Consider the following 27,264-nt stretch of genomic DNA (forward strand, 5'->3'; position numbering starts at 1 on the left):
TTTGAGTTGACTTTCAAGAGTGTACACATCTGTGGTTCAATCCTCTAGGGTGCTTTGCACTCTTCCTGCTCGGGCAGGCCACAGGAGGGAGATCCTGTCATGAGATGAGGCCAAAAAGATCTCAACAAAATCAAGTCCATAAATAAAAGTTGTTCCTAAATCAACATCTGGATTTCTTCAGAAAAATGAGACAGCGTGCCAGCTAAATGATCTCAAAAGATTTATTTATAAAGTCCTGACAAGCTGGAGTTGTTTTACTTATTTCTGATATTCAGCATAAGTGCTCCATCTCAAAGAAGCTCTGTAATTCTTAAAATTACCTTTTTATAGATCTCTAAATCAATCCCTTCCCTTTGTGCTACTTAACTCCCTTGCTCCTCTTTGGTCCTGACCCAAGAAGTCAAACTTCAAGCACAGGAGCTGTGAAGAGCAGGACAGTGGAGATATGATGCTTATTAATGCCTTATTGGACTGGAACATTTCTTAGCCATGATATCTACATTTGTAGATATGTACATTTTTAAACCAGTCCTTTGAAAGCTCTCCTAGATTGTGACCCCTCTTTTCTGTGGTAGTCTGAACTCTTCCTCCCCTAAAGATGTTTGGCAGGCACTGCTCTAGAGTGCCCCAAGGAGTTCCCAGCTCCCTCGTTCACAGCACTCCTGCTCTGGTCCACACACATCTGTCCCACCAGACAGGACCTCAGCATCCCATAGCTGCTCCAAAATCTGCTTCCCACACACAATTCCAGCTCACCCAGCCCTCTGGCCTTTCATTAAGGCTCCCCTTCACTGTCTCATTCCCTGTCCTGCCCATAGCCCTGAGCACAGCAGCACCAGTCTTGCAGAAGTGCCGGATGAGCTGAGATCTGCAGGCAGGAGAGCTCTGCAGGGCACAAGTGCAGACAGTCAGCACGGTGCAGCCAGCCAGGTGTTGCTGCCAGCAAGGGGAAGATGCTGCCTTAGGGCTCTGGGCCTTTAAATCAGCCACAGCAGATCACGGCATTTGCCATAGCACCTCTCACACTCTCCCTCACCTCTGGGAAACACTGCACACTCCCTGATTCAGAACCTGAAACCATTTATTCTGTTCTCTTAATCATACCCACACAGTCTCCCTCATTTCTTTTCCAAGGCTTTCAGTGAGAACACTCCAATGCATCCAGAGTTTCTCCAATACAGCATTCAAATGCCAAAAAAACCACACATGCAGTTGAGCTTTGGAAGTTCTTGCTAGGAATGCAAACACTACATTGGCTTCACTGTCATTATACCACAGCTAGAAGGCAGAACTGTTAAAAATTCCCACCTCTCAGCATTTTTACTTTCTAATTTGGTATGTACAAACCAATTTTTTTAGTTGAGCTCCCATTCTCCCCAATGAGACTTGTCCTGCATTCTTTGCAGCATCATTGGAATTTTTCCCTTGATGTTTCCAATACTTCCTGAGCATTTCATGGGTTTTATTACTACATATAACTTCTTATGGTTTGTGTTAAAACATCAATATTCATGTGATATCTATGTCATCTTCTTAATAACTAAAGACCAGAATGTCAAAGTAATAATAATAAAAATTTGAGAGCATGGTGTGTGTACTTTCCCTCTGTCCTCACCATGGCTTGCATGCAGCTGCAGTTTCTCACTCCCTTTCAAAAGAGACAGCTGAAAATACCCAGCAGCGTACAACATGTGATGCCTGTTCAACTAGAGCAAAGAACAGCAACCAAGCTCTTTCATTTATTCTTGTTTTGAAAAAAAGGTGACTCACCTGGTCCAAACCTACAGGAAACTACAGACCAGGTTAATGCCTGAGGACAGTCAGAGAACAGAGCATCCAAGGACCAGAGAGAAAAAAGGAGTGAGAAAGAGAAGAAAAATATGATTCCTCTCCAAAGTCACTCCCATTATTTGCTTTTTTTTTTCCTATGACTTCTTGAGCTGAGGCTCCAAAACAGCATTCCCATCCAAACCACTTGCCACGGTTTCATCAACCAAGGAAGGTTTACTTTCCAATTCAAACTGGACAATATCAAAATAGGTGCTACATTTGGTTTACTAATTTTGTTACCATTATTTCTAGAGCAATCTCATTTCTGGAATGAGAAAAGAAGACATTGCTTTAACAGAAAACATGTAACAATAAAATGCTGATTAGAGAAAGACTGCTTAGTCTTAATGGAGACAGAAACAATTATAGAAGCATGCTCTATTATAAACTGTAATTATGCTGCTGCTTAAAAACAAGAAATAACAATATTTCAAAATGAAATATGTACTATGCTACAATAATTGTGAAAGTAATGTTTTCCCCGACCTAAAAAAATAGATTGGATAAGCAATCCACTCAAAGGATTGGTGGAAACCAAGTCATCAAACATGTCTGAGCATAAATTGGCAGGAGAGGCATAAGAAACTTGCTTATTGAAACTGAACAGGAGTTAAAAGGGATTCCTTTCAGCTTGATTACCAAATGAAAAGCACACATGTAAAAGACTCTGGAAGATAAAATCATGTAGCCTGACAAATTTGGTATTTTCAAATAAACTCGAATTTCTCATTACAAGAACCTCTGCAGCAGGTTTAAACAATCTCTGCTGACAACAACCTATTTTAAGCAAGAATAACTATTTTTTCACCTCACACATGGAGGAAGTGCTAACACTTACCTATGTGCATTTTGATGCAAAAAATGCCTATTCAGTTTAAATATCGTGTCTTCATGTATGGGAACAATTTAGATGGCCAGGTTTTTGAAAGACGAATTTTTTCTCAGTCAGATTAAAGCTTGTCTCAATACACAAAACATGCATGTCAAAGATTTATTTGTACTCTGGCATGCCACACTGGAGGCAGACTCACTGTGAACATAAAACACCTTAAGGCAGAAGGGCACCTGCTTTTCACACTGCATTCATTTCCCTTAGTATCAAAACCAGCCTAAGACGCTTGGACATAACAGCAATAAACAGGAGTCATTTCCCAGAGATCAAAGGACAAGCAACAATTATTATTCTCTCTCTTTTGATCACTGACCTAAAACTAATGTATTTTGGGGGAAAAAATAAAGTATATTGAGTAATTCAGTGATCAATTAAATGTATGTTCAACAATCATTTAGAGATTATTTGAGCAGTCAGCTTCTCAAAACTACTAGAGTTAGATTAATGTTGTAGACCACTTGAAAGCTGGCACTCTAATTCTTCTTACAGCATAAACATTCATTTCCTATCCTGTTAATATGTGATTGATGTTGAGCTACTCTAAATAAATTCTCTACCATACCATTCAATTAATATTTTCTACAGTTTAGAAATGGATGATTTAAACTGTGATGCCTCTTTTTCATGAATGCTTACAACTCATGAGGCTATGGAAATACTTGTTTATTATTCCTTGAGACATAATATCAACCTCTTTGTATTTCTGAGTGAGCAAATGGCTGAATGCCACTAATGCAAGCATGACACTCCAGGCAGGCGACTCATGTTTTGCCTTGTGTTTAATCATTAATGCATTAGAGCAGCAGGCTGTGCCCAGCATGGTCAGGTGAATGCACGTTGCTCAGAGAGGATGCAGAATTACTGCAGCACTGCAAGTAGCTGAGAACTGATGGGCACAGAACCACTGAGGCTGGAAGGTACTTCTGGGATGTCCATGGGTTGCCCACCTCCACTCTCCTCCAGGGATGGAGACTCCACAACTGCACTGAGCAATCTGCTCCAATGTTAAATCATCCTCACACTGAAAGAAGGTTTTCTTACATTCAGAGGCTGTTTTCTGTGTTTCAGTTTGTGCTGAGATGGTGAAAGTGAATGCACAAGGCACACACAAAGTGAAGATAGGTAATCACAAAAAGTCAATGCGTAAAAAAAAGTTATGATCCTCTTCTCTACTAAAACCCTCTCCTAAGCTTTTAAAGCATTTCTAGAAAACTAATTATGCTGAGCTGATTGTCTTAAATACCTGTATGTAAGGACCTATGCATTATAGCTGTTATATGTTAAGAGCAAGAGCAGCAGCTCCTTGCACCTGCTGTGACAAAGGGACATCTTCATGAACAGGAACCCAATGAAAAGCCAAGGAAATCTCATTTTTAGGAACATGGAAAATATTCTCAATCATTCTCAACCACAGATATGGGATAAGATGCTATTAAAACAAGTGTCATTGTTAAGCAGTATTCTTTCCTTGCAGACACACCATTTTTCTTCCTCACAAATATTCCTAGAGCTGGGGGATATCTTCTTAGTACCAGAATTAAATACTCTCTAGGTCTGTGTTAACATCTCAGGAAATCCAGCTGTGTGGTGGGCATTGGCCAAGATCCTGGTTAACCTTCTTTAAATTTGAAAATTCTTTCGTGTGAACAAATTGAGCAATGTTGCCATTATTTACTTTCAGTCTGGACCTGGTGCTTAATACAGACAAGCTACAAAGGTCACAACGCACTGCAAATGTATCTTTTATTTTTAAGGCAGATAACTGCTTTTGAAACTGTGAAACAACAGCTTTTTTAATAACAGAGCAATGAGATGCCTATATAGTCTTGAGTTTGTGTTTGTAATTCCAGAAAAAATAAGTATTAGGAAGCTGTCACTCTAGAATATTCATAAAGGTTATAGAGCAGACAGGAGTATCAAGATTCAGTCATGTACACCATTATACTTGTATTTCACAATATAAATAAAATATACTAAAGGCAAGTAAATACCCTATTCTCCACATCCCAAGGATCCAGAGCTCTGGCCCTCAACATAAGCATGGCTTGTGCTAACATCTGAGTATTAGCAAGTGCCAACTCAAGAGGCCAGCAGAACTTTCAAGCTTGTCCATGGGTACCTCTACAGGTAGAGACCCACCAGACTGAAGACACACCACCTTCACATGACCTGCAAGTCAGGGTACACTCATAGTAGAGATTCTTATGTGGAGGCCTCTATCAAGTGGCAGAAGACCCAGCTCCTGAGACAAAACTCCAGCATCCTCCTCAACAGGTCAGTATTAATCAACATGCTGCTCCCTTGCAGTATTTACTGTCTGGCAGTTTGCATAGCAGCAAAAATTCCAAAACAGGGAATAAGAAGAAAGGAGAAACTGACCTAGGCACTTATTTTAAGCATGCAACACACTAACTGGCTTTTGAACTTCCTAGCCAGGCATTATCTAAGGTTCATGTTTTGGTTTTTTCCTTGAGAGCATATTATTATAATTTTTTGCTAAATAGCTCCACAGTGACACACACTTCTTTCTGTTTTAGCTCAAGGTCACGTCCGGCGCAGGCGGCGCAGCTGCAGCGGCTCCCGGGAGCACGGACAGGTAGCAAAGGTCCCGCCACACGCCGGAGCCTCCCCGCACAGGGGACACAGAGGACACCGGGGGACACAGGGGACACCGGGACGCAGCGCGCACCGCGGGGCACGGGCAGGGCACGGCGCCGCACCGAGCCCTCCCACGCAGCGCGGCTCAGCGCCAGCTGCCGCAATTATAGACATGGTTTGCTGGGCCACTGAAGAAAATGAATCAGTTCCAAAGAAGTTATTAAATGAAAGTAACGACGCGCCCCGGCACAGCCGGGTTAGGGAGCCCATAGAGGGGACCTGGTGGCCGCGCACGGCTGTGCTCGCAGAGGAGTCGTGCGGAGGGACCTGGCCCCGCGCCCCGGGCCGGGCTCCGTACGGCACCGCTCCGTACGGCACCGCTCCGCGCGGCCGCCCCGCGCCTGCCACAGCCCCGTCCCCGCGGCCCCATCCGAGGGGTGACCCCGGCACCGAGGCCGCGGGAGCCCGGCGCCGCCGCCGCCCCTCACCCCGCGGCTCGGAGCGCGGCGCCCGGCGCGGCCCCGGCGTCCCGCCCGCCCCCGCCCCTCACCGGCCAGCTGAGTCACGAAGGCCTCGGCCACCAGCGACATGTCGCGGAGGGAGGGCGGCAGGGCGGGCGGGCCGAGGGCACGCACAGGAACTGGGCGCCGCGCCGCCGGCGGGGCAGCGACTACATCCGGGGCCGGGGCGGGGCCCGCGGCTCCCCCGCCCGCGGGGCGCTGCGCCGGGCCGGCCGGGCGGGAGCGCCGGGGATGCGGCCGGGGGAATTGCCGAGCACCCCGGCCTGAGAGCGACAGTCACTGCCCTCCGTTATCCCAGCCCGAGGGCAAAGCCCCGAGAGCTCCCGGCGGGGCACTGCCTGCTCAGCCTCTGCCCCCTTAGCTTGGACGTGGGGCACAAGGGAACGGAGCTCCAAATGCTTCCCGAAGCGTCTCGGGGACAATAGGTTAGAAATAAAGGGTATAGCTCCCTTTTCTTCGTCCCAGGTTGGGAATCTTAATTCCAGAAGACAAACTCTACTTTTTGGAAAGTACACCTTGCCTTGAAGCAGCCATAAATTTCTTGGTTTTAATTCTATAATATAAAGACTACTTAAGTGTTGGAAAATGCTATAAAATTACTCAGTATGTTGATTGCAGAGAAGATAAAGGATATGTGAATTACTTGTTTCATTATCTTGTAGCCCCTCTTGATCCTCATTTCTTTAGCCACACTTTAATAAGAATTAGAATATCTCATTTTATCAAGTATGACTTACTCCACTGTGAAGGACAGACATCACAACATTTCAGTCTTGTAAAATCTTAAATATTTTATGTACAAAGGACATGGGACATAAATATGTATTAATGTTTGTAAGTATGTGAAACTCCCCTGGTGACACTTATGGAATGATTCTTGACATGAATATATTGAATATATTCTTCACATGATAGTGGAAGCATGCTATTAGAGCAGCAGCAAAAGCAGAAGAGCCAGCAGCTACATTGGAACAATGGACTGAGGACTTAGAACAGCGAAGATTAAGAGAACTGATTATTTTTAAATGCTGACGAAAGCTTCATTTCTAATTACAGCTGTAAGTTGAATAGCATTGAAATTACAGAAACTCTGAGCAGTCTTGAGAAGCTGAGTGGCTTTGCATTAAGAGATTGCAAGAGTCTAAATTAAGCTGGTTTGTGCTGTTTGAATCCTTTCATCATCAGAACTACTTAGAAGGCTAAAAACACAAGCCATGGGGCAAAAGGCCAAGCTTGAACTAAGGATAGGCTAGGCCAAATCCATATATTAGCAGCCAATTAAAAATAATGTTTCTTTGAAGAGCTCAGTTTGATACAAAGATGTCATCTGCAGAAATAGAGGCAGATGATGCAAAATAAATCAGGGTACAAAAATCAGGAAGTAATCTAGCAAGTATGAACAAATAAATGTCAACAGAAATCTGCTGCCAAATCCAAACAATTAGCCAAAACAGGAGGAAAACTGAGTGGTGCCCAGGCCATGCCTCCAACAAGTGGCAGAAGAACACAGAACTGCTGTCTCTGGGACGGGAGATTGGGGCAGTAGTTTTGTTTCTGCATTCCCAGTCCTCCTCCCTGCTCCCAGTGAAAGGACTGTTGTAGCAGAGTACCTTGTAGGAAATCCTCCAGGGAGATCTCAGGGACAATAGATGGGAGCAATGAAACTGACTGCATCCCCACCTTCAACTTTATTCAGTATGCCTCTCTCCTCCAGCTTTTCAGGGAAATGCATCAGTCTCATGAGCCTGGCTTCCTGCAGGATCTGCATGTGAGTTGTTTCTTCAGATGGCCTCACTATTAACAAACTTCTTTCTGGTAATTCTTGCTCCATGCTGTGGAAAGCTCCCTAGCTTCCATGGATTTCAAAGGCTTCACAGCAGATCTCATGGTGCTGGTCCCTCTGATTTCAGTCCAGAGAAGGATGAGCTTTCAGCTGGGTTTTCAAGGGAAACTAAAAGCAGAGTTACACTGTCCCTTAGGCTTTGCAATTAGAAGGTCAGCCCTCAATGAGGAATGCTTACACAGGCACACCAAAAAGATGGAGTTCAGTTTTCTCATAGCCCATCTCTCTGCTGGGCTGCCTTTACCCTGTAAGGTTTTAGTTGCTAGGGTTAAACTGACTGCAGGTGGAACAGGACTAGGACACATATACATACATTGCATTTTAAATAGTATGGAACTTGAATAGGATTAATGTTCTGCCTAGGAAAAAGCAACTGTTCTTATTAGTTCCCTTAATATTATTTAGACAGTTTTTAACATCTCTTTTTCTCTGTTAATATTTTACAAAATGTATGGCTAACAATAACAATACCTTTATCTGCAGAATGAGTCCTTTGCAGATACAATTGTTAGGAACATTTTACAGAAGGAATTGTGAGATAGACAACAACAAAAGACTTTTGGTCTTGTGCATCTTCTCAAGCTTTATAATGCTATTTTGCTTTATAACACAATTTTTGGCCATTCAAATTACAGTCTAGCTAGACCTATGGATGACAGTAGATAAGATTAAACAAATCACCAGAAAATGAAGGCATTTAAATTAGTTTCTCCAAAACTGAGAATGCTGCTACGTGTCACGTGCAGTTCTCAAGTTCATGAGGTGCATTATGGGCTAAGTCCAGTTTAAGGTGGATACAAGAGTATTGTATCAGCCCAACACTGATTGCAAATATTCCTCTTCAGAGAACTGTTGAGGTGGTAGAGGACACTGCAGAGTTGATCTGTGTTGCAGTATAACCTTTCTTCATCCCAAGACAGCAAGTTTGGGCCACATGCTGCTCAGCAGGCCTCATCAGAGCTCTTTCTTGGTGCACAGCTGGGGATGTCTGCCCAAAACACCGCTCTGCATTTCCACAGAGCTGGTCTCTAACAAGCCAGGCCTTTCCAGGACACAGGAGGAATGCTGACAGTCACAGATTCAATTAGCAATGGTTCTGTAAAAGGGAACTGTGCAGAAATTTTGTGCATGGGCAAAGTGTCTGAAGACTACTTGTGTGGTACAGCTGGAGTTTTGAGAAAAGGCCAAGAAGTAGAGAGACAAGGGAAAAAAAAACCAGCACTGAAATGCCTTCTCCTTGCCTGGCCCACAGTCAGACAGCCCCTCTGGTGTAACTTAGGGCATCCTGGGGGCTGCTCAACATTATGGTGCCTGTCAGAGTCTTTAAAGAACTTTTATGGCTGCTGGAAATCTCTACAATGAAGGAAGACTTGAGTAAGTCCTTCCCTGCCAACACATCCAGTGCCAGGCAGCAGCAGGAGGGTGTTTTTAGCATGACTTCGTGCCAGAGGTTCTCCGTACACTAAACAGTCTGGCAAGGTACACAGACCAACAGAAAGAGATGAATCTGGACTAGCATGATCAAATTGATCTAATAGGGCATTTGGTATACCATTAGGGCAAGTGTTTGCCTATCAGCCATTTAATGCAATCCACTGTTCAGTATGAGGAATGGTGCCAAAACTACTCAAGCATGAGCCAAGATGCAAATTTTTCAGTTACACACACAGTCCTGTGAGTTTACTAAGGAGATACCATTATATAGAACCTGAATTCAAAGCTGAGGCCAAACTCACCTCTGTAGCTCCAATGCACTTCCTTGGGAAGTTGGTGTAAATGTTTAGTGGGAGTGTCCCTGATGGAGTAAGAAATAAAGTTGGGTTTGTGAAAGTTCAGGTGTACCTTACAATTGATTTTCATACTAATAAAATTAATTGCATGCTGCTGACAGTATTCTCTTATTTTCATAATCAGATAGGCTCAAAAGGGTTTAATTGTTGCGTAAACAAGATAAGATATGATTTCTAGGAACGTGTCTATAAAAATGCAATAGAGTACTAGCATTAATCACTTCACACTTAAGGAACATACTGCATTCTTAATTGACAAACAAAATAATGCTGATGCATTTTACAGCAACCTACATGAAGGCAGAAAGGGTTTGTTAAGAGATACAAGAATAGCATTTCTGAAAGCAAACAGGGAATCACAAACTGTATGAATGCCATTTGATTAATCAGTTTCTTCACCTTTTCTCACCTTCTTTTCTGCATTCTTTTATTCAGCAGGGTGAGATTTTCAGGGGTGCCAGGCCTACTTTAGCACATCTGTCATCCCTGCAGCTGCACTGAGCAGACATCAAAGCAGCTGTACAGAAACCCAAACTTCACTGTTATTCACTGAAGGTGTTACCAGCCCCCAGGCTCTTGCATATCCCTGACATTCCCAGCAGCTGCTGAGAAAGTTTGCTCTGAAATAGTTAAGATCTTGAAGTCAGACCTTGATGTTCCCAGCTTTACCTGAGCTTTTCCAGAGGAGCTCTGCAGGTGGGCAGGGCACAGCCTCTACAGCCCATCCCAGTGCTCTCAGCCCAGGGCATCTGGCACTTCCACAGGGACAGGGACATCAGCTCACAGCTCAGAGTCTAAATAAGGAGGAGCCATGGCTAGGCAAAGAGGGCAATGACCTGGACTGTGCTTTGAATAGATCCACTGGGTCACTGGAGGGGAGGCTGTCCCAGCTGGGGCCCAGGACCATGACAGTGTCTCAGCTCCCCATGGAGCTTATTTCTCCATGCCAGTGGTGGATTTAGAGCAACAGCTTTCACACATCTTATGCTTTATGTGATCAGGTTTTGACTTTTAAACAAAATCTCAGATCAGAGGGACCTGGAAGCAGGAGCTTCCAGAAGGAAGACAACAGGTTTGTCCTGGTTTCCCTGCCTGTGCTACTGCACAGTCCACTACTCTTCCTGCCAAACTCTGCCTGTGGTTTCCTTGGATCCAACCTGTGTTAACAGGCTGCTTCCATACTTGCCTATCTTTTCTTTAATCCCTAGTTGACCAGACACCAACAAGTCTTTTTTTTAAAGCATGGATCTGGACTGCATTGTCAAAATGGCACAAATGTCAAAGCAGCAATCATGACTCCAGCTTGCAGCAGCAATGTCTGTAAAGGTTCATCCTGATATTTGTGTAGCTCATACTATAGCACAATCCAGATCCATCTTGTTAATGAAAATAAGAATAATGATTCACAGTTTGACTGTAGGCACTGGTTAGGCAAGTCTTCTCAAACCCTACAGATGTTATCTGGAAAATTAAGGAGCTGCAACTGAATTCAGTTTCTGGACAAGCATGGTAAATACGGAGGAAGTTTATAAATTCATGAAAGCTCCTTGTGAGAGGGTCTAAATCCTTTTCTGGAGGCCAGCATAGAAAGAAAGTACTTTCTTCTTCTTCCTCTAGAAATGATCAAAACTGCCTACCCTGCATGAGGTAACTGTAGTGAAACATTTATCTGCAACACACTGTAAGAGGGATGTGCTGTGAATTATCATAGAGCTGGGCGGGAAATGGTTGCCTTGTCCCAAAAGATTTTTGAGATTAAGAATGTGTTGCAATTCCACACCAGAATAAAACCAAAACCCTTTGAATGATCTAAGAAAGGGAGAGGGAGCAAGACCCACTTACAAAACCCTTCATCAGTCATATGTGTGGAGCTCTTAGAACACCTGAGAAGAAAGTTTGGTAGAGAATTCATCAGATCCAAGCCATCCCATTCAACCTCCAAAGCCCTGGGGAGTGCTTTAGGGAGACCAACATGCAGGAGCAGGGACATGAGCCTTGCTGACCTTGCATGAATGCTGTCTCTGCTGAGCCAGGATGGGGCTTAGGTCTTGGCTTTTCATGCTGTTCATTTCACTTCAGCAAAAGACTTGTGACTGCTTCTGCCTGATTACTTAGTCCTTGTAGAACAAACCTATTGTTTATAGGGGCTTTTCCATTTTTACAGCTAAATGCAGCAGAGCTGAATGATCTTTTATAAAACTTTCACCTCTAGATGGGAAATCTCCTCTTTTAAAAAGCTTACATGGAAGTGACTTTATTTTCTGAATCATTTCGCCCATGTATCTCATAAATAAGAAGTTTTCTCTTAAAGTGGGGTTTGTTGGGTTTTTTTTCCAACACCTCCAGTTTAGACACATAGCCTTATAATCAGAGTGCCATTCTATATTTTTAAGGGAGGCTGAGAACTGATTCAGTAAATACAACACAGCAGAAACTTCAGAAGTTGAATCTATTCCATCTAAAATCATTGTCTTGTTCTATAAAAGGAACAAGAAAAGCTTTGCCATATCTTCATTACAGCTGTAGAAGTTCATACTTGACATAGTTTCTCCCCAGGGTACAACTGTGGTAAGGAAAAAAAATATGCTGACTGAAATAACTTGGATGTATATACATTAAAAACACATGGTCTTTCTGGTTGTAGGTATGAGTTGGTGTGGCTGGGTACCTCCTGAGATTTGTGAGGAGATATGGCAGACCAGATTGATCCTTTTCCTGGCACCAGGAGAAGGATGTGAGAAAAGCACCAGGTGTTTTCTTTGGTCTTTCTAGAGACAGAGCAAGCAGAAATAAAAAGTTGTGCAGCAATGATTTCAGAACATTTTGCAAATAAGATGCACTTTTTGGCTTTTTGAGTACTGGGACATGGAAAAGGAATGCCTGGTTGAGAAATATTTTGAGCCACGTGAGCCATATTCAGTTTACATAAGTGTGCAGGGAGCACAGGCTAGCTAAATTTCAACTTAATCCAGCTAAATTCCAGCCTAGTCCAGCTAAAATCGTGTGTATGCATGATGTTCCAAATCCCTTACTTCCTCTCAGTTCCCTGGAGGCTGGCAAAAGTTACAAGAGTAATGTTGCTAGGATCTGAAACCCTCTTAGTCAGAGGTTTAGAACTAAATGTGTTTAGTTAAATTAATGCTGGTATAGAAGACTTACAGTGATGAGTCAGATGGCTGGTCTGCCTGAACTTTCAGCAGAGTTGGATGCAAAGAGGACCAATGCAGAACAAGCCCTGAGACTGACAAATCCAGCAAATGTGAGCAATTGGTGACGCTGTTTGTACGTCATGTGGCCACTGGTGAGGCTCAGGCTGCAGCTGATGAAGACTTCAGGGCACAAATTGCAGGCTGGCAATGACCACAGATCTGGGTGTCTCTGGATGTGACTGATGCCAACAACATCTAGATATGCCATCACACCATCATCTTTTTATTAAATACAATGAAATTCAAATTTAGGAATTTTTTCTTCAGAAAAACAGGCCAAAACCATGTTCTTCCCATTCTTGAAAGCATGGCCATCTGCCTCTGGGATGGGTGAGCTCTGTTGCAGGCCTTAGGTCACTGGTGAAGGACACAACAGCACCACAGATGAATGGCACTGACAACCTGCAGACAGGATGTAAAGGTTTAATTCTTGTTTGGGTGTGTGTTTATTTTTTTCTTTCAAATTTATTCTTACACCAGATTTGTGAGAGCCATTTTCTTGTATAACTCTTGCTGTAACAATTGGCACATGTAAAGTCCCAAATCAGATTAACAAATCTATTTGATTTAGTGCTACATTTGAAAAGCAATCAGAAGCACCAGGTGGTCCATTTCTTAAGTGAGACATGACATTAAGAATGTTCAGCCAGTCCTGTCCTATTTTTTTGAACTTTCTGCCTAGTCACATTGAAATTAAAGTCACCGTTCTCACAGTGCTGGTTACAATTACAAAATTTTACATAATCTTGGACCTATTAGAAGATGTCACCCTGTTACATGCACTGTTGGGGGCTGCTCTCTCCAGCATGAGAAAATGGGGCTGATAGCTCATTGGTGTCATGGACCTACTACACATTTCCTCAGCTGGATTTCTAAAGGGAAAGATAGATTATTTTATTGATAGACTTTTAACACTGTTTGATAATTATCACTGGATTTGATACACTTGGATGTTGAAGAAAATGTCACTCCACATAAATTGGGTAATTTATAAATCTATAAATGTCTGTGTATTAAAAATAATTATACCAATATCTATGCTTAAGATATGGATCAAATATTAGAGGTTGCCAGGATTAGAAACTGTTTCCATTATCTGAACAGTAACTGGGCAAAATCGGATCTGCGTAGTCATTAAAAAATTTAGTGATATTTTTATCTGATTTCAAATACCACTCTAAACTTTATAGTGTTTAATCTAGCTTACTTGTTAAAGGAACATAAAAAGAGGCATTAGGAATGTAGATTTAGTGTAGCACAGCCGTAAAGATGAAGAGTAATGGCAGGAAAGCCTTAGCTCTCAGATTCTCCTGCTATGCTAATGTCACCAAAATCATATTACTGGGTTACAGGTGTTTTTCATTGCCTGTATGGGCAGAAGGAATGGTTCTTTTTGCCCCACAGAAGCAGGTCTCCTGATCCACTGAATTCACACATGGGTGGCATTTTATGCTCACCCACAGCAGCATGGATTGATGCATTGCTAAGGTCTTTGTTCTCGGTGTAAGGGCTCAAGCACCCAGGTTAGTGTGTCCCCCGTGCTGGTCAGTGTAGGGGTCTCGCTCTAAGGTCAGGGCCATAGGCCAGACTGATTGAGTTAGACCTGTTAAACACTTCCATAAGGCATGATACACCATCCTGGTTAAAAATGCCACATTTTTCAGAATAAAATGAATTTTTTTGAGTTATTATTTGCAACACTATGCTTTCTGGTGAAGCATTCTAAAAAAGATCTATTTTCCAGGTGGTGGGAAGTCTGCTAAGCAAGTAGAGAAGAAACTGACTGGATTTGTTCCTGTGTTTGTTTGTTTACTTAAACTAGTGGTTTTCAATCTGCTAATCACCAGCGGCTGTTGTCTTTTGAAGAACAAAACACAAGAGTACCAAAATTGTTTATGAAAAGCTCTTTCGTGGACCAGTGGTCTAAATTTTTTCAGTATAAAGGAAGTCTTGTCCAGTTTACAAAAAGTTCTCAGGACTCTATCTCCAGCAGAGATTTTAACACTCTATGTAAGAGTAAATTGGCTTAAACAGCCAAGGAAGATTTACAGCTGAGGGTTACTTTGTTCACTTGGCTGATGATCAAGAACAGCAAAAGACTTCCAGATAAAGCTAAACTACAGTAAGACATTGGCTCTGTGAAGCATCTTTTCCCTATATATTTCCCAGAATTATGTGGGGGCATTTTAGAGATGTGGTTAAGTAGACGTGAATAACAGATATTGTTATGATAGGGAGAAGAATGATTTGTCATTTGGTTCACCTTTCTTTATTTATCAGGGTGACTTCCCTTTGCCAAAGACTCCTTAGTTCACTGACATTAGGAAAAGTTATAAATAAACAAGGTTGAGATTGAGTGAATCACATAAACACATAGCTGTATGTAGTCATATATTGCAAATAGAACAGAATGTGTGTCCCCTAGACTTCAGTCACCTCTTAATGACAAACTGGTAACAGCCATGTCTCATCTGGGGTTTCTCTCCATACCTATTTCTCTTCACTTGTCAGGATTTTGCAAGCATTCTTGGGGGTTCCTTGGCACTTAGGCTAACAGAGTGGTGCAGGACAAATCATAAGTATGATTTCTTAGCTGCTAGAGACAAGTTCTTGGAACTCCAAGGAGGTGTTTGCAATTTGTAATTTTGTCTGCAAAGATTTTTCTTAGAAGAAATAACAGTCTGTTCTCCTCTGCTAGCAATCTGTACCATTATTAGCATAAACCACAGATCCAGGTTGTACCAATAAATAATAGAGAGGGACACTTTCAAAAGGAGATTAAAATGTGGGGGTTGGGTTGCGTATTTTTGTTTTCTAGCTTACTGCCGGCTACTTGCATGGTCAAAATAAACCTGGATATGCAGCTCATAGCATAAAACAGAGTCATTGGTTTGACCCTCAGCAAAGTGTTCCCTGTGCTGTAATTCCAAGCAGTAACATACTAAATCTGGTCCTCTTGGGTAGACAGATACTCAGGCAAGCCTGCGTTCTTGCCTAAACCTGGTTTTCAAAGAGGTGCATTCTTCTGTTATCATTTACCTATCCAAAAGATATTAAATCTCTACATTCACATATACCACTTAGGAACAGTAATTTTACAACTTTTTTTTCCTCTTGGAAGGCTTCCAAATCAATATTTTTGTTCTGTTCGAGGCAAAATGGGAACACATAAAAAATTACTTTGTTCATATCCCTTTGTAGCCTGGGGCCCTTTGAGCAACAGTCAGTAGGCAAAAATTAATATATGACTGAAAGAGAATGGTCTTTCTGTGGTTTCTGATGATGGCTGAGGAAACCTAAGGCCAGGAAATAGCAGTTTCATAATTTGTGAAAAATTATATGGTGGTGGGTATCTATTGAGTCCAGTCTGGAATATTTTATTCCAATTGCAGTGAAAACTGCAGCTTGTGCTCTTACAACTGCCTGCCAAACCTAAAACTTGTTTCCAACTGCTAGGCATCAAATTGAGCATGTGTGAGACACAACTCTTGGGATTAAGTTTAAATGAGTGAATCTTAGACCTTATCTATCATTTATTTGTGTCATGTGTGCACCCACAGAAATCACAGGAATTTTTATTTAATTATTTAAGAACTGGCACGTGACTTGCATTAGCTCCTTCCTTTGGGTAGCTTGCTGACAGAATAGTGCAAAGGAGCAATATCTAATCCTCATACAGCTAGAACTGTTTGTGAAGAGAAAGATCCTATTAAACTGGCCCTGTCATGTGAGCAGAAATCACAATTAATTCAAAGTACTGGTTCTTAGTACAGAATGTAGTTGTGCTCCTACCACCAAATTCAGACTGCCATAAGAGAGCCATAAGGTTTCATCTTAATTTCAGAGTAAATGTCTGTGAATTTGGTCTATGTCACTTTGATGGATACAGAACTGTGCACTGCTACAAGGCCAGGACATGTATTTATTTATTCAGGAAAATATATGTCACAAAAACATTCATTGTAAAAGACTTAGTGTGCTCTAATGGTCTGATCCAGCACCACTGAAATCAATGAGAATCTTTCTTTCCATGCTGGTAGTGCAGGAGTGTGCCAGCAGTACAGAAAGCACTCCTCTGGCCTGAAGTGCCTGGCACAAATGTCAAAATCATTAGGAAAATAAAAGGCTGACAAGCAAGCAACCCCATAGACATGCAACAAATTTGGAGGCAACTGAAAATACAGCTGTTTTCTAAAGTTTGTGTGTGAAACGTGTTCTGAGAAAAATGGGTTATTCCAGATGTATGTCTATGCTCACTTGTAGTATTAAAAAAAACAAATGCAAGAGTAGTAAGAGAGTAGTTCATAAAAATGGACCTTTAAAACAGCTGCAGAAAAGAGTTGGTTAGTAGTGTACTTGCCTTTAAAATTCAACTTGCAAAACAAATTTGATTTATTCAAATTTTCATTAATTTTACCAGATTTTGCTTATTCTGCTTTAAGTAGCCGCTTCAAAAAAAAAAAAGGTGGCAGAAATATTATTTCCTGGTTTTTAATGAATGATCAGCCTGCAGTATAAACACTTGTTTGGTGTCATTACTTTAATGAAGAACTGCAAACCACACACTTTGGTTGCAGCTAGTTTCACATGAGTACTTCAGTCCTGGGAATTTTTAGGGCTATGCCATGAAGTGAAGCAGCCCAAGGGACATGAACCATAACTCTATGTATAGAACAAAAATGTGCCTGTGTGCGTGCACAGCCATGAGCCTCTAGCAGTGTTGTCCTTTGCTGGTACAGTCAGGATATGATGTGTGACATTCCCTCTGTCTTGGGAAGTCCCTTCCTTTGGATGTTCTCTATGGGGAACATCCACCTCCTTGCCAAGGAGGCTCCTGGCCCTGTTTAGCCATGGACTTGTTGCCACAATATCATCATAACTTGCCTGCCCAGCTTTTGGGAGTAGTTTCCCAAGGTTCCCATCAACCTCTGCTGAAGCTTCCGTTAGGAGTGGCTTCCCAGTCCCTCAGCAGAATCTTCAGAAGAAAGCCTTAAGCAGAAGGGCGCCTGGGGGGATGGAAAGTATTACAGAGAGTAAGAATCTTCTTCATTGCAGACTTTTTCACTTGAGACATCCATCTTCATCTTCCTTCTGTGTTCATTTTACCCAGCAAGCATCCAAGAAAGACAAATAGTTGTTGGTGTCTTGGGCTGGCTTCCAGACAGGGACCCAGTGCATTCCACAGGTCTCCTTGAAGTCTGTCTCCCCTAGTCCCACAATTGGGTTTTCACCCCAAAGTCCAACACTCAGCAGAAATCCAGGGCTGAAAGAGGCTTGTCCAAAATAAAAGTCCTGTCCACAAATAAATAAAATCACCTTCACGTAAATCCAGATGTCATTCCTCTCCACATTGCTGTTTTGCTTTCCCAGGCAGAAATGGGGAAAAAGCCTAAGCCCGGTTCCTTTGTCCACTTTGATATTGTTATTTTATCTATGGGAACATTGCCAGTCTTTTTTATGCAGCAATCCAAGCAAAAGACCCAGGAATCTTCTTCCCTTTTGCCAGCATTAGTCTTTGGTCAAATCCAAGCATCTTTCTGAGCTTTAACAGGTCTTGAGGTTTTGCATGCAGTGAGATTTGTTGCAAACAGATTTATAATCATGCAATTTCTTAATCATGAGATACAATGAAGACTGAGAGGGCTAAATGAACTAATTCTGGCCCTGGACGCGGGAAGAGGCTTTATATTGTCTGCGGACATGTGAGTGGAGCTGGGAGTTAGCAGAGTGGCCACTGGCCAGTCCTGGGCTGCCCAGAGCCTCTGCAAGGGAAATCCCAGCACCTCTGCAGTTCAAATGGGAAGAGGTTCTCCTCTTAAGAGTTTATTTCTTTTTACACTTTACCTCGCAGTTTTTTCTGTCAAAAACAAATTTTTGACTAAATCAGTCACATCAGGAAAAGAAACAGGAATGAATGAATGAATGAATGAATGAATGAATGAATGAATGAATGAATACAAGCAAAACCAGCCTCTTTTTTGCAGCAATTTAGCAAAGGGCAGGGCAGAAGACAAGGACGCTTCTTTCAAAAGGGGATCATTGATTCATGCCATGACCATCCCGGACCCTTCCTGTAAGAAGAAGTTTCCCTGTTCTCCCCTGCTCTGCCTTCTCGGGGTTTCTCCCCTTCTCTACCAACGCTGCCTGAGCCCATGGATCTGCCTTTTTAAATGCAAAACGGAGAAAGGCTCGGGAGCATGGGGCAGCCCCTCCACGCACCCACCTCCGCCCGAGCCCGGGGCAGTTGGCAGAGCCGCTCGCTGCCCTGCCTTGGGGGAGCTGCGCTCTCCGCTAACTCCCGTCTGCACCCGCCCGCTGCCTCGGCCCGCTCCGACACCGAGCAGCGGCGCTCCGGGCCGCCGGTTTTCCCTGAATCCTCATAAATAAAACTGTACATAAAGTTGCAACAGAACAAGCAGCGGAACAGCACAGCGGCGGTGCCGCGTGAAGGCACACCCGGTGCTCCCCGACCGCAGCTTCCAGCCCAGCCCCGACGTCCCCGCGGCCCCTCCGTGGGGGCGGCGGAGCCTCAGGCGGGGCCGCCCGGGACAGCGGCGGCGGGGGCGGCCAGCGCCTCCCGCTCCTGCTTCTTCTGCTTCATGCGGCGGTTCTGGAACCAGACCTTCACCTGGGCGTCGCGGAGCCGCAGCGAGCGGGCCACCTCGAGGCGGCGGGCCCGCGACAGGTACCGGCTGAAGTGAAACTCCTTCTCCAGCTCCGTGAGCTGCCGGGTGCTGAAGCTGGTGCGTGCGGAGCAGGCGGGAGCTTCCCCCCCGCACGGCGCCGCACCGCCTGCAACGCCGAAAAATACCGCGCTTCAGCGGGGGCAAAGGCAGGGGTGGAGGCAGGAGAAGGGCAGAGGGGAGCCGGGATGGGAGCAGCCCCCGCCCGCTCCCGCCGCCCCACTCACTTTTCCCGGGCGGGCTCCGCTTCGCTCGCATCCACTCGAAGGTGCGGGGCGCCGCCGGGGCCGCCGCGGGAGCCGGGCAGCCGGGCGCGGGGGCGGCCCCGGGGCAGGGCGAGAGGTGCCGCGGGCCCCCGCCGCCCGCGCCCAGGCAGGGGGCAGGGGCAGGGGCGCTCGGGGTCGGGCGGCGGCGAGCGGCCGCTCCCGGGAAGGATGGTCGAGGCGTAGCCTGGCGGTCCGGCTCCTCGGGACGGGCGGCAGCCGGGGCCCAGCGCCGCCGGGGCAGCGGCCGCGTAGCCCAGCGCCTGCGGGGGGGACGCGGCGCTGGCCGTGGTGCCCAGCGTCAGGAAGGCGCCGTCCCCTCGCTGGGGGTACGGGGCCTGCGGGGCACCGCGGCACAGCCCCGGCGGAAAGGCGAGAGCGAAGTACCCCAGCTCCATGACCCACGGGGCAGCACCGCGCCCCGCCAGGGCAATATTGCCCTAATATAGGCCCTGGAGCGGGGCACGTCCCGCCCCGCGGCCAATGGGAGCCCGGAGGGGCGAGCCCGAGCCGGGGGTCCCGGGCGCCCCCAGCCCCCCTGCCCGCGGCCGGCTGCCGGGGCTGGAGCGGGGCTGCAGGGGGGCAATCCTGCCGCGCCGCACCGGGACTCCCCCGGGACAGGCCGTCCCCTGGGCTCGATGGAGTCGCCACACACTTGGGACGTTCGCCGGGAGTTTCGAAGGTGAGCGAGCTGGCGCTTTCCCGCTATCCGGGCGCCCGTCTGCGCTCTCCGTTGCCCTGCAGGCGGGCAGACTCCTGGGGCCTCCCACGGGAGCCCACGCGGGCACACCCCGGCCTCCCCACCCGGAGGCTGGGGCGAGGGGCGGGGTGCTACTGCACCTCATGGCGCTTAATGGTCTCGTTCCATCAGATAAGTGCTCTGCAGCCTCTCAAAAATGAATCTCCTCACCGTTAACAGGCTCACACCGTTAATGGGCTTTTATTTTTCCCTTGGCAATTCGGCATTGTTTACTGAGTGTTTACAGCTGGCAGAGAGCGCCAAGTTGCTCTACCTAGCCAAATCGTCCAACTCTCTCTTGGTTTTCAATCCCCAGAATGGCAGGAAACAGCAACAAGGTGAAGGAGGTGAAATCAAGAGTCCCGACGTGATCATCTTTCCCTAAACGTCTGCAAGTGACATTTGACCATCCGGTGTGAGCCACGCTGATGTTTGATTTGGGTAATGATCGGTTTCATCCAATGTCTCAGCTGATAACCATGTGTCAGTGCAGTTCAGAAGAGCAGAAGGGTGTGCTGGGCAGAGTACATCTGGGCTTTGGTGACTTGGCACTGGACATACAAGGAACACGAAGAAGGGCTACATCATGATGCTTTGAATTAGACTTGCAACCTTCTAATTCTTAGTAGGTGGATATGAAGTCAACTGGGAAATGCAAGGGTTGTACTTTATTTTAAAATATATTTTATTTCTAAATAAAAGCATGAAACTTATATGCCTTCATCCATCATCCAGTGCCTTCCACTCAACAGCTCAAGGAGCTCTACAAGCTCTTGGCAAAAGTGCCATTTGCTGTGGGCACGAAGAGGCCACAAATTTTGCAAGGACCAAGCATGATGTCAACCTCATGAAGGCAGCCAGAATCCCCAGAGAAGGAAACATTCCACTGGATCTCCTGTGGATTTCAGAGGGCCAGCCTGGTGACAGGAAAAGGATATAATGGGGAGACATAATCAGACCATTTCACTGCCTCAGTATCAACTCTTTCCCATGGAGATTTGTGTTCTGGAGCTCAGCTCCACCATTATACCCAGCTGATGAATTCAGAGCAGATCTGTTGGGGTTTTCCTGCAGGGGCCCTGAGAGGACACATTGCTAGGACAGGCATGCACATCCTGCAAAGGTACAGGAGCGTTTCCCTGCAAAGGGACTCTGATCAGTGGCATGGCCTCCTATCAGCCCCACTTTCTCCCCAGCTAATATTGTTGATCTACTATAAACCAAAGGCTGCTGTGTACAGGTTATGTCTTAAGGGCCCTTGAACTTTGAGTCTACAGAATCAAGCAGTCCCTGAAATCTCAGAGTCCTGACACTTGGTGTTCTCCTGGCATAGACTTGTTCACTCTGATGGGCTGTGCTGCCCTTATACTCTGATAATGGACTATCACCTAAATTTCTATTTTCAGGGGGTGCGGGTATGAATTAGAAGAACAGTTTAAATCAAATGCGCTCTGTCAGGAAACATACATTTGGAGGAAGGGGTTAAATTCTGGATGATGCAAACTTTCTCAGCTCTCCCATGGCAATCAGAGCAGTTTGGAAAATGTTATCTTCTGAAAAATCAGAAGCCCTGGAACACCAGGTTTTCTCTTTAGCAGAGAATGGCTGTCCATGCAGCAGAGCATCTGTGCTCTTCAGTCTCCCCTGCTGTAAAATTTCCTGCCTGCAGTGAAGGAAAGAAAATTGGCTTCGGAACAGGGCTGCTGCTTTACTTGGGTCTTGTGTTTGCAGAATGCAACTGGTTTAATTACACCTAAGACTGTTCTAAATGCTAGAAAAGCTGTCTGTGTTCGCACCAACATACGATCTTTCCATTTACCCAGCTGGATGCTGTTACAAGTTTCCTGTTCATTACCTGTTTGTTTTGGCAGGACTGTTCAAGGGTGACAAAAGCAGAAATCAGTGGCTAAATACAGGAAAAACATCTCTTGTTGATGCTCTGGCTTTAGAGACAGAGCTTTTTCTACATGCAGGAATTTCAGGGTTCAGACTTAAAAAGTTAAGTTCCAGTGATAGAGAACAGAGTGAGTGAAGCTCTTGTTTTACAAAGAGTCTAATGGGAAAGATGGACTCGTTGGAAGCCAAAAGAAGGGAAAAGAAAAGTGGAGGAGGAAAGGAATGTGAAGAACATGATGCTGTCAGAAACAATTTGAGAATAGCTGGGAGGTTTAGGGATGCCTGTGTGAATAGTCAAGTGATGGCAAGACAGGGGAGCTGCTGGGGCAAAAACTTCTGTAACAGCAATGGACCAAATGAGTCCTTGTGTCACCATGTTTCTAGAAGTATGTGGGCCTCTACAAAGCCTGAGAAAGCCACTGTGGAACCAAGGAGATGTAGGAGAAAGTCCATCCAAAAAGCCCTGCGTCCTGTTGGGTGCAGACACCAGCCCCTGACCTTAGGGAGGCTGCTCGAGCAGTGTGTGTTGAAGGCAATGGCAGCCCAAGCCACAGACACTGCTTTGGGACTGGGACATGTGGCCTGTCTCCCTAGAGCAGGAGCCCACCCTCTGTGCTTGTAGCTAACACCCAGGAGATCCAGCAGATCTCTCCCCAGCCCCCAGCCTGGAAGGTGTGATTCAGCATTACCTTGTCCTTACCCCTCTGCTGCTACAGCACTGCCAGCTGGGCAAAGCTGGTTCTCAGTGCCAAGGGAGAATGTACATCCATGGTGTGGAGACCGCGAGGGTGGGGATGGGCATCCTGAGGGCAGATAAGCAAACACTGGGCATTTAAGCAGTGGCCCTGTTAGCACTAGCAAACCACCAAAGGCTCCTATGAGAAAGGCTATCACAGAAGGAGAGGAAGCTCTTGGGAGTTTATTTTGTAAAATGGGAATAAACCCAGGGATGAACAGACACACCAGGGCAGAGATGGGGAGTTATGCTGGCACTCTAGGGGAGCCATCCTCAGCTCCTGCACTAGCACAGGCAGCCACAGCAACCCTCAGGAAGGGGTTTCCCTCTGCCATCAATGTATCCCTGCCGCAAGTTCCTCTTTCCCTGTTGACCCCTGCGACAGGAACCTCTTTTCTCCCAGTATGTGAGATTAACAACAAAGATCGTCTATATATACACAGAGAAGAGGATAGTCAGTCTGTCCCTTCTTCTGTGAAGATTTGCTCTGAAGAGTGATTCCACGCTGGCCCCTTGCCATGTAGAGCCCTGTTTCCAGTCCCATGGCTGTGAATTTGGTGGGACAGAAATATTACACTACTGATAACCCAGAGGGTCAAGGTAAGCCATGCTGCTGTGTGCAAAATGGGTGTCAATGAGTTTGCAGCCAAGATTTCTGTCTTCTCTTGCCTTTCTTGCTCCCAAAGATCCTAAAATGTTTCTTAGAGGAAAGACTGAGGCTGTGTACCTCACTCAGCATGGGATTGCCTACCAGTCCCAAAACTTCACCTGTTGCAAGAAAAACTGCATATTAGCAAATAAAAAAATGAAGTGTTCAAATCCTACATTCATGAGTATTTTTACCCAGAAGACATCCATCCTGTCTAGTACAAATTCCTTGTTGTTTTCACTCTGCTTTGTGTTTATTGTCATTGCAGCTGAGCCTTTCTGTAATTCATCCCAGAACATTCAGAAAGCTTCAGGACCCTGGGCTCCAAAAGGAGAGACAAAGACTCACCTCTGGTCCTGAGCAGCATCTGCAGAGGCTTAGGGATGTGCAGGCACAGGTACCTCACTGAGTCCCATTTTGTATCTTAGTCTATGTGACCCAAGGGGTTCAGTCCTGCCCTGTTACTCCGTGGCTCTCAGGCTCTGGGACTGCATTCTGCTGGATGAGTTTCTGCTCTGGTCCCAGCTGGCTCAGGTCCAAGCAGAAGTAGGAGGACCCACTGTCGAGTAAAAAGTGCTCTTGATGTGATTGATGACCCCTAATAGAGCCAGCCCTGTCACCCCCTAGCAGCCCCACTCCAAGCAAGCATCACAGGGTACCCACTGCTGCCTCTCACATGGGAGCAGAGAGACTTGCCAATCAATCCCTGGAAGGTGGCTGCAGCCAACAGAGCTCTGGCCCGGCTTGCCTTGCATCTTTTAAAAGCAGAGGTATGTTGTTCATCAGTGTATAACACCACATGACACCCAGGCACCACCACAGCCCTCACTGCCCTGGCAGCACCAGCCCCTGTGTGCTGCCCACCCAGCTCCAGCCTGTGTTCCCAGGCAGGTCTGCAGAGCAGTGCTGGACACCTGGGCTGCCCACCGTGCAGCACACTGTGCCTTTGCCAGGCTGCCATGGTGTGTGGCACTGGGCACGCACAGCAGGCTGGCATGTAGAAGGATGGCATTACAACCTGCAGCTCCTTTCCTCTCTCCTCAGCTGACAGCTATCAGCAGGGCACCCCCCCAGTGGTAGACCAGCAGCCCCATCCCCTTTACCCTGTTTTTTCCTCTGGTCAAGTAGTCCTTTTAGTGCCTGGACATCCCTGCAGGTTGTTTCAAAGGGCTTCCCATGGGGCTGGAGGGGTGCAGACAGCCCAGAGGTGGATCCTGCCTTCTGACTTTTTGCCATGGAGCCCAAAAGACCCAGCTGGCCCTCAAGAAAGTCAGGGGACTTCTAGTTGATGCTGGTGGGCTCTCTCTTTCTTAGCCAGCCTCCTCCCTGCCTGCCCTTGCCTCCTGGGTGTGCAGCCAGCTGCATCCTCTTCACCTTTGGCCAAGGCTGCCTGCAGCCCCAGATGACCCTGGTGTGGTCTCCTAGTGGAAGCCATGGGGGTGCCCTGAGTCCTTCCCTGGCCTGCCCATGGAGCAGGGCTGGGAGCCTGCAGTGTCTGCTCAGGAAGCACTCGCTAATGGAGCAGGAGGCATTTGGCTTTGTTTTTCCAGCCAAACACAAGTGGCACCTACAAAACTGTGGCATCCCTGGAAGCCCCTGGCTGTGCCTGTCTAGGTTCCCCTGCCCTGGTGCTGCTAACCAGGCCATGCACAGTGGGACACTGATGGGCCCCCCTCAAAAAGAAACAGGATGCAAAAGAGTGGCTCAGCCCTGCACTCACTGCATGGAGATAACACAAAGCCTCAACTCCTTTTTGCACTGGGGACACTGTTGGAATGCCATTAAATGGTGGGTTACTGTAAATGCCAAACCAGAAAGTGGAGACCCAAACCCCACTGATCTGAACAGAGTAACTTGCATGGCCTCATTGAAGCTCTGTGCACCCCTGACACCTCTCAACCAGTGCTCTCAGCAGCTGCCTATCCCAAATAGTGCAACATCACTGCCAGCATTTAGAGGGCCTGGCTCACTGACCCTTTTATGGGTCTGGAGCAGAGAATGAGAGGAAGGGGTGTTGTGCCTCCTATTTGTAAAGAAAGGCAAAGGTAAGATCAGCCCCAAGCCTGGCCTTGGCTGACTAGTTGTGTTTTAAATAGGTGACTGGAGTTCATCACATCAGATGCTCTTCCAAGGATCTGAGCTCCCGATGAGTGTAAAAGGGGGTTGTTTATAATTTATAGGTTTTGAATGATGGGCCAAGAAAAAGTCTGGCTTGTGCCAAAGTGTATCTCTCCTCTAGATTGCTGATGCTTGTACAAACATTGTAAAAATGCCAGCAATCTTGCTAAAGTTACATTACTTCTAATAATTAGGTTATCATCATGGACTTCAATTGCATTACAAAGAAGACACCTCTGCCAGAGTCACAGAGAAGAAAGTGAGTTTATTTACAAGAAGATTCTCCCTCACACAAGCTCCTCCTCCTCCCCTCCTGGAAACCATGGCTGCTGTCTTCCGGCAACATGAAAGTAATTCAGGGCAGTGGGCCTCAGTAACACCGTGGTTGTGGTCAGGGCTCCTCTGAACTCCCTTCCTTCCCCAGATCTCTAAACAGCCTTTTCTTTCTTACCAGATTTAATGAAGGACTAATAGTGTAAGTCGGGGCAGACACTGTTTGACTAACAGCCTACACAGCACAAAGCAAAGGGGAGAAGGACACTGGGTGTCCTGCAGAAATGGTGGTGCCTTGCTGTTTCACAGATAGAAGCACGTGATGCAAAATATATCGTGTTTCAAGAACACACGAAAACCTACATGGAGAATTTTGTTTGTGGACACACTGATTGCAGAAAGTTTTGGAGAGACAAACACATGTATATATTTATGGCATATTACAGAAGTATAAATCACAAGTGGTGTCTAGCATTTCTTTTTGTGTTGTTTGTATGTTTTATTTACTCCTGGGTGGTGCTTCTAAGAAACAATTTGTGTGAAAATTTCCATAGGATACAATTTTAGGGCTTAAAAGGGTTAAAATATGTCTCCAAACAAAGAAGTTTATTCTGTTCTGTTTTGTTTACAGATCTGTAACACATATATCCAAATTTGCTTGGTTAAAAGTGGAATTTAACAAAAGTTACACTTTTCACTGTAGCACAGCATTGTTGAAATCTCACAGAGGGGAAAACAAAACGCTAAGTAATATTTTGAATCATTAGTGCTCAGCTGAACAAAAATACCAAATGGCGAGGAAGAAAGCAGGGATGGGAAAGAAAAGAAGAATAAACAAAAGAAAACTTGTCTGTATTGACCAGGATGGGAGGTGGCAAAATATTTCTCACAATAGGAATGCCAGGTCTGTCATTAGAGGATGGAGTAGGAGCTGCAGTGTTTGTCAAACTGGAAAGCAATGCATCAGACGCTTTGGTGGGGAATATAGAAGTTTGGATTAATATTTAACTCGACACTTTTAGAAAGAGACAAGAACAGTCTTCTCAGAGCAATATGTACTGTCAGGAAGAGACTTTAATCACAGCGTTTACAAAAGAAGTATCTCTGTAAATCCAGCGAGTTCCATACAGCCGTGTAACTAGAGAGGAGGAAACACGAGGGTTCAGAGCACCGTTCCCTTTCTTTTTCCTATTTTTTTATCTTCTCGTTACTTTAATTTTTTCT

The 27,264-nt window shown here is 45.5% G+C and overlaps 1 protein-coding gene across 1 annotated transcript in view; it reads right to left on the reverse strand.

The window, feature by feature from the left end:
- MTX2 (metaxin 2) overlaps positions 1-6,004 on the reverse strand; it is a 29,836-nt gene extending 23,832 nt beyond the window's left edge. Inside the window, exon 1 of the mRNA XM_030952918.1 lies at positions 5,871-6,004. Coding sequence (XP_030808778.1) covers positions 5,871-5,910 — 40 coding nt within the window. The 5' untranslated portion in view covers positions 5,911-6,004. The remainder of the gene's footprint in view (positions 1-5,870) is intronic.
- Positions 6,005-27,264: the final 21,260 nt, after the last annotated feature.

Source organism: Camarhynchus parvulus, chromosome 7, assembly GCF_901933205.1.
Source record: "Camarhynchus parvulus chromosome 7, STF_HiC, whole genome shotgun sequence".
NCBI classification, from domain to species: domain Eukaryota; kingdom Metazoa; phylum Chordata; class Aves; order Passeriformes; family Thraupidae; genus Camarhynchus; species Camarhynchus parvulus.